General features: G+C 41.3%; 1 protein-coding gene across 4 annotated transcripts; it reads right to left on the reverse strand.

Moving 5' to 3' along the window:
* Window positions 1-45: 45 nt before the first annotated feature.
* Window positions 46-5,819, reverse strand: LOC103706802 (alpha,alpha-trehalose-phosphate synthase [UDP-forming] 6-like). Of its 4 annotated transcripts, none has more exons than XM_008791042.4 (4): window positions 3,131-5,819; window positions 2,764-3,037; window positions 2,354-2,683; window positions 46-531 (listed from the first exon to the last, which is right to left on the reverse strand). In XM_008791042.4, the coding sequence occupies exons 1-3, from the start codon at window positions 5,134-5,136 to the stop codon at window positions 2,384-2,386; spliced, it is 2,580 nt and encodes an 859-aa protein (XP_008789264.1). In that variant the 5' UTR covers window positions 5,137-5,819; the 3' UTR covers window positions 46-531; window positions 2,354-2,383. The 4 variants fall into 4 exon arrangements, with proteins under 4 accessions (XP_008789264.1, XP_008789263.1, XP_008789262.1 ...); XM_008791041.4 differs by having other exon boundaries at window positions 46-557; XM_008791040.4 differs by lacking the exon at window positions 46-531 and adding an exon at window positions 1,715-2,042.
* Window positions 5,820-13,992: the final 8,173 nt, after the last annotated feature.

The raw sequence follows: 13,992 nt of genomic DNA on the forward strand, positions 1-13,992 counted from the left end.
ACTCCTTCACTCCCCATAAAGCTTTAATTTTTTTTCCTCAAAAACTTGCATTAAATCAATATATCTGCTTCTTTAAGTTCCTTACAACTTTTTCCCTTGAAACTCACACTTTTTAGTATTCACCAGAAAAAAGAATGAGAAAAGAGATTTGATATCCTCCAATTGGTCTCAACTCTGTACAGTTTCAAGGTCAGGAAACAAAAAGTTAGCAGAGAGAACTTGACATGCTGCCCTATCCTAGCCTGCTTCTGGCCTGCATCAGCTATCCACTTATTCCCTTTACTTCATATAACCTATACAGGATGCTGACCACCACCATCACTTTCATCTGTCAAGGGGCAAGGTTCAGGTTCAGGTTGCTTCCAAAGAACCCCATCTTTCAGATATCACTCAAATGTGTTGCAAATCAGGAGCCATTTCTTCCCTCCCATGCATTTAGGGAAGGCTAATCAACCAGCCGACAAATTAGCTAGCAGAGGAGTTATTGAAGCTTACATCTCCCTTTCTTCCATGCCTCAAGATATAAAATTTCTGGTTCAGGCAGATGCAGTAGGAATCTGTTTCGTTAGAACATAATCAGAAAAATCTTCTTCAATGCAGTAAAGAGTGTGTGGACTGTGGAGGATCACATAAATTTGTTTTTCCAGACTTTGGTGCCTCCTAGATCTTATGTTTCGGGAGGATCATAGAATCACAATACACAAATTGACTTCGCCTAATAAATTCAGTTGCTTACAGCTACCTACAGTGACTTGTTTTGTTCCAGACAAACTTGTTGAACACAGTGCATAGATACAGGGGCATAACACCAATCCAACTAGTGTCTTCATTTCTCAGGAGTCCTACACTATGACACCAGCCTAAGAAATAGCAGAAGCCCTGAGTCAAACATCCAATACACCACCATATAGGATCTTTTGTATTGTTCTTCAGATTTTAGCTAAACAAAGACCTAATCATAAATGACCATTGCATTACCACTTCCTGGAGAAAAAGCAATCTCCCAGGATCAGCCTTAAAAAATCAAGGAGCCTAGCCAGTAGAGCAGTAGGCCAGATACAAGTAGCTCTATTGTAAGCACCCTCACCAGAGAGGAAGCTGGCATGCTAGCTCCCTTCACGGCGCACGAGTGGCCTGAAATCCACACAGATGGGAGACCCGATATCGGATATCAAGGAGGCAGGGTTGGTGCCAATCAGCCATAAGATGGCAGCAGCCATCGATTTTGATATTCAGCTAAGAGGGCGAGGAAGGCCGGTGCAGCCGGTGCTCCAGCGGAGAATGATAATTCGTAGCAATGCTGCAGTTCACTGAACTTGGAAGACATGGTGATTGGACAAAGTACAGAAAGTCTATACCAGAAAATCAACTAACAAGAAAAATGATGCTCACTAAAAGGAATAACCTACATCACTTTAGTGAACTCTTAAACCAGCTCCTTGATCCCCACTTTGGATGGGAAAATGTCAGTAGTAGTACATCGATTACAGTTGACATTCAAGTAGGTAAATCAGAAAGAACTGTTTCTGTATTCTTTTCGATTTTCTACTAAATAGTTTCGAATTCCAGCAGCCTCTTGAAAAGAGAATGCTAATAAAGTATATGAATCAAACTCTCCCCCCCACTAGCGCAAGATAGATAGATAGATAGAGAAAGAGTAAATGAGCCAAAGAATGGATGCAGGAAGCTGCTTGTGTCCATGCTTTCATTGAGCTTCTGTTAAACTATCAAATTTCATTAATTTTCAGGCTGTCAGTTCTATTTTGGGCTCATGAAACATAATTGGTTGTGTCAAAGCAACACAATTATGTGAAAGACGTAGAGACATTGTTAGCGAACACCAGCAGCACCAGCACAACAGTATCAGGAGAGGAATTCGCTCAACTAGTAGATCAAAAAAATATCCAAAATGATGCACAAGAGAACTTGGAGGGGGAAAACGACAAAGCTAAAAATTCCTCATGCTATTGCAGTCTAATTGGCATGAAGCCACAGAGCTCAGAGAGTGGAACGAAGCTGTAACTCCCATTCAAAGCATTAAACTACAAAAAAAAGTTGCCAAGAGAATTTGTCAGATAATAAGAAAATCTAAGCATATTGATAATAATAGAACCGAGTGTGGTTAGCTTTAAAACTACAGAAGCAGCACAACTTTGCAAGAAATGGCATCATCAAACTCTATTCACATGTTAATCAGATAGATATCAAGCACTATAAAGGTGCTCGGCAAGGCAATGGTCCCATAAGACTTATATACACCCTAATAAATAAAATAACAGGAAGAAAAGATGATTTGGTTGCAGTTTGCTAACAAGATTGCAACAAAAAGCTGATCAAGCAAGACACTATTCACCTTGCAGTCTTCATTTTGCAAGGCACTGGTTTAGATAGGAAGGGAACTCCCAGGGGCTTGTTGTGAAACAAAAGCCAGGCCTTGCATCAACCTAAAAATCTCTGCTGTATCATCAAGATAATATTTGGCTTTGCTCGGCTTACGACCAACTGTGCAAGCAAACACTTCGGCGTTAGGGGCTAGACATGGCCCAGTTGTAGCAGTGCTGATCACTTCAAACATATCCTCATCAGACCGGTCATCACCAATACAAAGAACGAAGTCCGCCAACAATCCTCTCTCCTGCATGGTGGAAAGCAGGCGCTCAGCTACAACGCCCTTGTTCACACCCTGTAACCATAATTAAATCATTAATTAATTCAATAATGTAGACCTCCGAGTTATGATGTCTAGGGATCTAGGCCCCAAACCTGTGGTTTCACCTCAACATTGTTTGTTCCACTCTTCACAGAAACAGGTTCATTGGCAAGGACACTTTCAAGATGGTCGAGAAGTTCCTTGGCTTGACAAGATCCAAAATCAGGATCGGCATCCTCATAACACCAGACAAGTGCAGTCTCTTTGTCTTCAATGGTTGAACCGTCAGTTGTTTCAGTGTACAGCCTCATAACAGGCTCTGCAATTTGTTTCCAGCTACAATCCGTCACAGGAACACATGTTTGCCAATCAGCATCTCTCCTTAGCCTGAAAATAGACATAAAAAATGGTTATTAACTCCATCAATTATAAAGTAAAATTCATGGTCTAAGTATTAACAAAATATTGCTGACTAAATACCTCAAAAAGTAGCCATGCTCTGCAGCCATTCCCAGATTCTCACAAGGAGAAAACCACTCACTTAGCTTGCCTCGACTTCTCGCACTAACCAGAAAAACGGTGTTGTTTTTGTCACGACACAAGGTGTTTAATATTTCAATAGACTTGGGGCATGGGCTCTTCTTGATGGATGCCTGTGGCATCAAAGTACCATCATAGTCTAAAAGAATGGCACGGGTTCTAGTTCTCCTGTATGCTGAAACAATATGCTCCATTGCAAGCTTCCTGAAGTTAGGATCGAGGGCCACAACTCTAAATCCCAACCCAAACCCAATACCCCAGCACCTCCTCCTGCTATGATCCCTACAGGTCCTTCGCAAGTCCTGCAGAAAACTGTTTGCCCAGTAGCCGACGTCATGCGTGCTTACATACCTGTAGTGCTTCTCGTGCCGCAACTGCTTCTCTCCCTCAGCCATTTCCAAGGCAGAGACCATTGAATCGGTCACTGCATCAATATTCCATGGGTTCACTCGGATGGCACCACTCAAAGAGGGCGAGCACCCTATGAACTCTGAAACCACCAACATGCTCTTCTTCAGGGTCGATGAGCTGATGTGCAAGACTTTATTCAAGTTTTCATTCCCCTGCCGAGCAATGACATACTCGTAAGGGATAAGATTCATACCATCCCTCACCGCTGTCACCAAACAGCACTCCGCCACCACATAGTAAGCCATTCTTTCGTAAAACTGGAGAGGCTTATCAATCAAGATAACTGGTTTGTACCCAGGCTGGCCAAAGGCCTCATTAATCCGTTTTACCATTGCATTGCTCTCTGTCTGGACTTCCTTCACGTCCTTCCCTCGCCCCCTCGCAGGATTGGCGATCTGCACCAAAACCACCCTGCCCCTCCACTCTTCATGCTGCATGAGGAGTTGCTCAAAAGCCAGCAGCTTTAAGCTAATCCCCTTAAATATATCCATGTCGTCAACTCCAAGCAGCATTATCCGATCTCGATCACAAAACTGCTTGATAAGCTCAGCAACCTTCACCTCAGTCTCCGGAAGGCTCAACACAGAACCGAGCTGGCCCATATGAATTCCAACTGGAAGTATCTTGATACTGACAGTCCGACCATAATACTCTAGCCCAATGTAACCCCGCTTCGATTCGTAGGTCAGACCAAGCATCCTACTACAGCATGACAAGAAATGGCGGGCATAATCGAAAGTGTGAAACCCAATTAGATCGGAATTCAGGAGGGATCTCAGGAGTTCTTCCCTTACAGGCAGCGTCCTGTAGATTTCGGACGAAGGAAAGGGACTGTGGAGGAAAAAGCCGAGCTTCACCCGATTGAAACGCTTCCTGAGGAAGGTGGGGAGGATCATGAGGTGGTAATCATGGACCCATACAAAATCATCATCTGGGTTGATCACCTCAAGAATCTTATCTGCAAAGATCTTGTTAACCGAAACATAAGCTTGCCATAGGCTACGGTCGAAGCGGCCGCCAAGGTCAGGGGAGAGGGGAAGCATGTAGTGGAAGAGGGGCCACAACTGCTGCTTGCAGAAGCCATGATAGAACCGGGATAGGAGGTCGGCAGGGAGGAAGGCTGGCACACAATTGAAGGTCTCGAGAAGGATTTTGGCAACCTCATCCTGCTCGGAAAGTGGGATCTCCTCCCGGAGGGAGCCGATATAGATGAATTCCATGTCATTATGGTCACCTATACTGTCCTTGACCTGGTGGAGGATGGAATCCTGGTCCCAGGTGAAGGACCAGCCCCCACCTTCGGGCTGGCGGGCAGCACGAATTGGGAGCTGATTGGCTACAATGATTGTGCGGTCACGGGGCGATGGGGAAGCCAGTTCCGACGACGAATTGGAAGCAGCGTCATCGGATTCATCTAGGTCGGGGACTATACCGGGGGCCGTCACAACCCGAGGGATGCGGCGGCCGATTCGGCCAAGGGATGGGGACTCGCCGGAGGCCACCTCCAGCAGATTGGTGTAGGATTTCGACACCATTGCTGCTGACGATCTAAGTCTATGAGATCGAAAGCCCAAATAAGGAATTCAGGAGAGTCAGGATTTATAAAAGGGGAGTTCCAAGATGGGTTTTTTCTTATCCAAAGCCTAGCAAAGCTCAACAAGGAAGCACCAAGTTCCCCTTTTTTCCTCTTTTTGTTACTAAAGTCAGTTGATACAAGCAAGAATTCCGGTCAGGAAAGCCCAGGTAGGGGGTTTTCATGATTTTTTGTGCTTTCTGAGACGGGAAAACCATAGGAAGAACAGGGGATAAGGATCCAAGAGGCGTTCCGTCTCGGAAGAGTTAGGGTTCAAAGAATCACGCAAGTAAGAAGGCCAAACTAAGAAAGGAAAGGATCAAGAGCAAGAAATCACAAAATGGATAAAATTTCGAGAATTTCGGCAAGGAATCGAATCAGAGCATGATAAAAAAAAAAAACCCCACCTTTTTCCAACAAAAGAACAAACCAGAAGGAACAGAAGAAATCAAACTCAAACCAACCATATACCTCCGATTGAAGACTAATCCACAGCTCTCGAAATCAAGAAAACTTAGGGGAAGTTCCAGAAGAAACTAAACGACTATTGAAATTCGAGACACCACCAGATCCTTCCCACCACGATCGAGAAGGAGAGAGAGAGAAAGAGTGGTCTGATCTCTTGCTGCGGGCCGCTGCGGTTTTATTCCGACAAGAAGCTGGGATTAGAATTCAAAAATATTATATTCTTAAATAACTTCACATTGGTTTACGGAACAACGCATACAACCTTATATGTGGACTACGAAGGATCTTCCGTCCTTTCATACTTCCAAACCAGGTATCCGTTCATCAGAAATGTCGAATTCGAATTTTTTTTTAAAAAAATGACGCCTATGCATGACGGCTGGCGCTAGGTTGTTGTCTCATATCCGCATATACAATTCTATGCGGACGTTTAGGAGGACGGTGGTGTCGCCTCGAAATATCCGCGGGCGAGCGGATTAGGCTTACGCGGGGCCCACCTGCGGGGCCCACCGCAGGTGCCTCCGCCTGATCGCCTCCCACCGAAACGTGTCTCTACCCTGACCGGCCACGGCGCGTGTGCACGTACAGCTGTCCGGTGCTCACGTGGCGGTGCCACCTCACTCTGGGCCCTTGTGGGGCCCGGCGCGAGAAGAGGCGTCACTGAGCCACGTGCACTGGTTAACTTGCTATGGATCCTCTGTTACTCCCAAACAGCAAATACACACACGAGCCTCGCAGTCCCTACTTGATGATGGGTACCGATGTGGGACCCGCACGTCAATGCACAGTGGAAGGCCCGCCCCGTCCCCACCGTCTCCTGCTTTTGTGTTGGGTGGAGGACAGCTGATCCCGGAATCCGGGGAAAGGACAAGAAAAGGGCGCTTCCACCACCCTCGGTGAAGGCGAGGGGAGAGAAAATGGGTTGGGAGTCAAACCGGATAAGGATGATGGAGTTATTATTATATCTATTATTTTTTTTAATTTGGAAAATTTTTAATATTATATATTATTTTTTAATCTCGTAACGATGGGGTTGCTAAGGATGGGAATGTGGGAGGGCTATCCGTAGCTGTGTCGGCTTCCTATTTGATAGCCTAGCCTATGGATAAGGCTCCAATCTTTTCCTGTTTGCCGATGGACTAATAAATTTTTAATAACTTTGTGGGGCTTTTGAGATAAGTTTGAGAGTAAAGTTAGCACTCGTTTGCATAAAAATAATGGATGGAATGTTATATATTTAATTGATGGAAAAAAATAAGTTTGTTATTGGTCTTAGTTCTGGATTAAAGTAACAATTTCTGTCAGCAACTTCATTGTGTAGAGTTCTGCTTTAAGCCTTTTGTTATCATCTTATGTTTCCATGAAATTTGATATTGAATCTGTGGGTCGATTGTGTGCATAGCTATCTCATACTATGATTTTCCCACGGCTCTGCCCTGTCATCTTCCTATCAATGGATAATGATGCTTAAAATGAAATGATAACGATGCTATGGTGGTTGAGTGGGTTCGAGGCCGGTATATCGTGACGGACAGGCAGTTATTGCTTCATGATATTTGGAGACTTGCGAAAGGATGTGACTCCTTTTGGGCCACCCATGTTTATCAAAAGACGAACGGTGTGGCTGGCTGGATGGCCTCCTTTGCGGCGTATCGCTTTATAGAATTCTTTTAGGAAAACCAAGCAAATGTTTCTCGTTGTTGGCTTCTTTTTTCTGTTTTTGTTGGCTACACGCATGCACGTTTCGTGTGAGACGTTACTGTACCAAAAAAATTGATTATATTTATCATAGTCCTTAGTAACTTATGTTATAAATCTCGTAATAGTATTTTATTATTTTATATTAAATTTTAAATTAATGGTTTTCTATTTATTTTTATTTTTTTTGGGGGGGGGGGGGTAAAAAATAGGAGGGGAGAGAGGATAACCTCACCCGCATAGCAGCCCCTACTGCCCCTCCCTCTACCAGAAAATATTCGATGCAGGCTGCAAATTTTCACGTACTCTCCCGACCTATGGGCTCCACGTGTGAGTACATCACCCCAGTGCTACCTTAGTACCAGCATACTAGTAGCGTTCCCATCGGCAGCGTCCAGGCATGGAGCATCCGGTCCTCTAATTTTAATTAACGTCCGCGCGTTTCGAACCTGGACCACCCTGGTGCAGGCCAACGCCCCGTTCAATCTGTGCTACCACCTTGGTGGCAATGGTTTTATGCTCTGGTGCAAACGGTCGATAGTGATTTATTTTCAAGATATCTCAATTTATTTTTATAAAATCTTTTCTTCATGAGAATGCACTTTTTCATACCGAAAAAAAACTAAATATTATCAATTTCGTTTTAAGAAAAATAAAGATAAAACTTAAAAATTATCTATTTAAAAAATTAATTTATTAAAAAGTCTAACATAAAATTTGATATTCAGATAGATTTATATTTAGTTAAATATTCAACATAAAATTATTTTAAAAATAATAAAATTTTGAATTAAATATTTTATTAATAGACCAACAACTTCAAAGTTGTCAAATCTTATTTCTATGTAACTCCCAGCATTACAACCTTGACTGCGTCGCTTCTCGAGTTTTTGTAGCCTTTGGCACTTCTTGACGTACTATAAAATTGGCAGCAAACTAGATTGGTTTTCATTGGCATCTTCTGAGGTTGCATTAGATTTAAAAACTAACAAAACTTTTTTTTTTAGTGCCAATAATTTGCATCTTTTAAGGTTGCATTAGATTTAAGAACCGACAAATCTTTTCTTGATGGCAGCTAATCAGCTATCGACATCTTTTTATCCATGGATATTAAAGCACAATATGTCCAAGTTGAAATCCAAACTTAAAGCTCATGTGTATCAGGATCCATGGCTTGCATAAAATCAGATCTTTGTTGAAAACTTTTAAAGCTCTTGGAGCAAATGAAAATAGCAGTACAAGCAATTGTGAGATAGCTAAAGACCTTAGTTGACAAGTTAAAATGATGACATGATTTCCCCATCATTGGGCCAAAAAAAATGCAATCTTTCTATCTACAGGTCACAGCTCTGCACGACTAAAAGCATGAGTTAATTTCTGAAGGAGCGTTTTGCTGATCGTAGGTAGTCCGAAATGGATATTTGGAGTGACTTCAAACCATTCCTTGTCAAAGTCGCTTTTTAACACTTTGCTGAATTGGCATTTTCATTGACGATTTCTACTAAAACAAACACACAGAAGTTGATTTGTTGATTTGATGTCCTTCCAATCTTCGCAAACCAAACAAGCATGCGAAAAGTCGAAAACTAACTATGCTTGCCAAGAAATCTAAATGGAACAAAAGAGTCAGCTCCCATCATTGGCTAACAGATCTTCTCAACACATTAAATAGGGCACTTCACTATCAATTAGTAGTGTAGTGATCTGGTAGTCCCATATCTGAAGCCTTGAATTGATTGGATGGTATCTTATGCAGCAGCGCATTGGATCTACCTCATGAGATTCTTCGACAAATATTCTAGTTCAGTTGCTAAAAGTTTTGTTTTCTAATTTCTATGTGTTGAAATCATCACATGTCCTAAAAGCTTAAGCTAATAGAATGAGGTAGATTTATTTATATATTTTATATTTTCTTACACTCCCCCACATGTAGGTCGGACTTTTCTTTTAATGGGTGAACCCAACATGTGAAATTTTTAATAATGAAGTTAAAGAATGCAGATACAAGGTTCGAACTCAGAACCTCTGCTCTGATACCATATTAAAATCACCACTTATTCTAAAAACTTAAGTTGATAGGATGAGGTCGATATATATATATATATATATATATATATATATATATATATATATATATATATATATATATATATATATATATATATATATATATATATATATATATATATATATATTATTTTCTTACACTATGGATGTATCTATACATGAATGGTTTAATTTATCCAATTTATCCAAAAAAAATAAAAAAGCCTTGAATCAAGCTTGGATTGAATGCCCCAGGGATACTTATAGCAATGAAAGGAGGGTTGAATCAAGCCAAGACTCCTAACTTGTAGCAATGGCAAACCACACCTCCACCCTCCTCCTTTCTCATCACTTTCTTTTAAGCAAAAAATGATCCTAAGTAGCAATTCAACACTTAGGGCTTGTTTGGTTCGCGGGAAAAGAAAGGGGGAAATTGTGGTCAACAGGAAAGTAATAAGATGTCTCTTGTTTGGTTGGAGTTTTCAAAGGAAAGAAATGGAAAAGTTGTATTCCCATGGAAATATAATTCCCATATTTCGGGCTCGTTTGGTTCGTGGGAAGCATTTTCCTTCCTAGGAATATGATTCCTAGGAAACAAATTCCTAGGAAGAGGATGCCTAGGAAAGTACTTTTGGCATGTTTGGTTGACCATGGGAAAGTGTCAAATTTCCAAAGGTCTTATGTTTGGTTGGCCATCCACTTTTCTGGGAAAGTTATGTATAATTCGTATTATGCCCTTAATAAAAATTAGGTCTTTAATGCCTCTTTAATGCTGAAGGGCCTTTTTGAAAAAAAATAAAAATAAAGTGATTCCCGCCTCATGGGAAAGTAACTTTTCTATGTTTCTCATGGAAAAGACTTTTCCATGAAATGTGGGAATTATATTCCCATGGGAATACAACTTTCTCATCTCTCTCCTTTGAAAACTCCAACCAAACAAGAGGCATCTCATTACTTTCTCGTTGACCACACTTTCCCCCCTTATTTTCCCGCGAACCAAACGAGCTCGAAGGGGCATTAAAGTGATTCCCATGAGGCAGAAATCACTTCATCTTTATTTTTTTTCCCAAAAGGCCCTTCAGCATTAAAGGGGTATTAAACACCTAATTCTTATTAAGGGTATAATAGGAATTACACATAACTTTTTCAGAAAAGTGGATGGTCAACCAAACATAAGCATTTTGGAAATTTGTCACTTTTCCATGTTTAACCAAACATGTCAAAAGTATATTCCCAGATATTCTCTTCCTAGGAATCTTCTTCCCAGAAATCATATTCCTATGAGGAAAAATGCTTCCCGCGAGCCAAACGAGCCCTCAATGAAGACTTTCTTAGACTACCTTACAAATTCCAACATTTTGATAGCTTAATTGTCTCCTCCCAACCATGCCGTTTTTCACATGCACCAGTACGCATGTCAAGAATTCAGCGAGACATAAAGATAACTTTAAAGGACATACTATCACTCATCATATCCATCAAAAATAGTGACGCAAACATGCTCATGTGTCAAGGTGTTGAGCTAAATATAAAACAATTCACCATCCATGCAGCCAATTGACCTGGACTCTAATATTGAAGTTGTCACAAACCATGAGATATCTTAAATGCGAATTAATGGATGATTGAAGTTGTTATAAACCATGCAGCCAATTGACTTAGATTCTAATATTCAAAAGATGCAATGGATACATGCTTGGTCACCATCATTGCATTGACTTGCAGATGATAATGTCTGTGGAGATGGATTTTGATTGGCCATCTGGTTGCATGATCCATGTTCATATTCAATTAATTCAAGGCAAAATCTCTCTCTCCCTCGTCGCGTGTGGATAAGGCCAGGGTCGACCCATGATCTCAAGGAACTTTAAAATCCAAAATTAATTAAATTTTGATATTTTGGTCACTTTTGATTTTATTGCAACACTTTACCCTCAACCTAATCCAAATCACTATTTTGGACAAAAATCTTATACCCTCCCAAGAAATTTTCTTCCATGCTTAGGTGAGAGTCATATTTCGGGGATAGGTTTTCTTTATTTATGATACCCAACATCATTCCACATCATTTTCCAAGTAGTCCACTATGCTAATAAACTAAGGATTATCTTGTTTCATTGCATGCTAATATACCACCCCTAGCCATCCACTTGCATTTGTAAATTCTTTGTTTAATATGGATGTGGAGACCCTTTTTAAAACAAGCTGTTCAATGATTATTGTTGATGTCAAATGCCAATAAATTAATGGTTTTATTTACCAAACCTAATTGGTTAAGATTGATGATAACTTTGGTAAGCCACTTTGTTTATGTGAATGTGTCAACTTGGCAGTCTTTTTCCAATGATTAGTTTATTCGCAACACTTGGAAATATTTGTTTTCTATTTCTTTGTTGGAGAAACGGTGGCAAGTTTGAGGAGGAACAAAGCTAGCAGGTAAAATTATAATAAAAGGACACCTTATCCATTAGGTAGATCAAAGGTTAGCACTTGGCATCATATTCTTCTGCATTACCCTTGTTTGATTGAAATAAAAGCCATTGAATGGAACCCACCCAATTGAAATGAGTCTTTGTCACCAACCTCCTCTGCCTCCACTACAAACTAGGAGTACACCTAGGTTTTCCACTTTATTCTGGCCATGCAAATTGGATTTCAGCTAAATTTAAAAGCAGAACAGCTTACAAAGTTGAGTTGTTGGAGGAGACTGCCAAGGAAAGCCAGAGAGGATATCCACCCTGGTTCACAGAAAAGGCAAAGGGCACATCCACCTTTTCCTTCAGTGGCTGACACTCTTGAGGCGTAGGGAAACCATTGTCACATTTCTATTTGACCAGAATCACTCCTTTTTTTTTTCTTTTTTTTTTGGTAGAAACAGCATCACTCTTTCGAGATGCTGCATTTCAGAAGAATGATGCCTAGGGACCTCGTAATTAATTAGTAGATAGATATATCAAGCACCTTAAAATGCTCTCATTGTTGGAATCATCCCATCATAAATAGTGATAAGCTTCTACCACCACATATAGATAAGATAATCATGGAGCCAACTATTTGATAGCTTGACAAATAATACAATCTTTAGATCTGTTACCACACCAAGGTTATTTTCTGTTGGAAAAAATATTGGGTACCTCGATCTACTCCTTTTACTTCGGACAAAATCTGAGGAGAACACCCTCGGCCCCAACCGAGCAACTAACTAGCTGAGGTGAGTACATTCGGTCCTAACCGAGGAGGAGCCATCAGCCAAGAAGAATAACCAACATGTGATGACAAGGGCTGATAGTTCCAATAATCGACAACTCTGGCAGCCTGCAGTCATGGTAGCACCACGACATGCACCCCACCCGTGCTGCTAGTCGTCCACGTGGACTGGTTCCCATGACACGGCCGTAACAGGCCGTTACCTGATCATTATTGCACATCACATCAGGACAGGTAACGACAATGTGGGCACCTGGGGCAGCCCAGGAGATCTCAGGTACGTATGCAATATTACTCATAGAAATCACACTCTGCTAAAATTCTCTTCTTTCTACGCTGTTGCCTCATTATTCTAAGTTAAGCCGCAGGAGATCCATCCTCCGTACCTCAGCGAGCCTGCTCAGCTCGTCTCCAGCCAACCTCAGGATCCTCCGAGCCGCACTTCAACCTCAGCTCAAATTCGGCGGCAACACTTTCCAACCCATAAAGATCCCATAAGAGCGGGAACTTCTCTTTATTTTTCAATTGAATGTATTTTGATCGTTTTATCTTGTGATAGCCATGCTAAATTGGAATACCAATATTAGGTATAGTTGGGACTACCTCCCATGAATTGTTTGAATGCAACTGGAGTCTGTAGATCGGCTGGGTAGAGGCAACTTCCTTTTAGACTTCAGCAAGTGGAGAAGGGCCAATGGAGACAGGAGTTTATACTTTATGCCACGGATCCAAGTTCTTTGACCGCTTCCAACATCCTATGACTCCCACCGGGGCAAATGCAGCACCACTTGGCCCCAGGAAGTCCACGGTAGGTGTTGTGGAGAAGCAGGGCATTTCAAGAAGGAATGCACTTCTCTTGCAGAGGGATTGGACACTCATAGGGTAACCTCCAACAACAGGCAAGTCTCCTCCCCTCAGCTCGCTAGGGGGCTAAAACCTCTATTGCAAGGATATATATAACAACCCAAGATCTCACTTAGAAAAAACTAATTAGAAAGTATTACTATGTTCCTTGATTCTGTATAAGTATCCAAAATTTATCCCGTATATAGCCAATGTAGAACTAAACATACGTCCGCACAGATCTTTACATACTCATCCCGTTTAAGCCCTAGCTTTCTCGTCAAACTAAGAGTTTAAATCCAATCAAATCTAATCACAAACACCATGATCAACTCATAGTCATCCCCAATAGACCCGTGCTGCATGGACTAAAATTTTAGGACTCTCTCTCAATCACAACTATCTCGTGTTAGACACTAATCCTTCTTCTCGTTTGATGTCGAGAAAAATATCATGGTCGCAATATGTCACACCCATTACTAAGACAATCTTCATGTGAGGGAGCATAAACAATGAGCTAATCCACTAACGTCACCAATCATCACCAAGCTCCAAG

The sequence above is a fragment of the Phoenix dactylifera genome, chromosome 11 (genome assembly GCF_009389715.1).
Source record: "Phoenix dactylifera cultivar Barhee BC4 chromosome 11, palm_55x_up_171113_PBpolish2nd_filt_p, whole genome shotgun sequence".
In the NCBI taxonomy this organism is placed as follows: Eukaryota; Viridiplantae; Streptophyta; class Magnoliopsida; order Arecales; family Arecaceae; genus Phoenix; species Phoenix dactylifera.

Excerpts from the sequence above, each read along its gene's own strand:
- LOC103706802 (XM_008791042.4), bottom strand. The coding sequence starts at position 5,136 with ATGGTGTCGAAATCCTACACCAATCTGCTGGAGGTGGCCTCCGGCGAG. Across the intron at positions 3,038-3,130 it reads GAGCATGGCTACTTTTTGAG|GCTAAGGAGAGATGCTGATT; the intron begins GTATTTAGTCAG and ends GTCTATTTTCAG. Across the intron at positions 2,684-2,763 it reads ATGTTGAGGTGAAACCACAG|GGTGTGAACAAGGGCGTTGT; the intron begins GTTTGGGGCCTA and ends TTATGGTTACAG.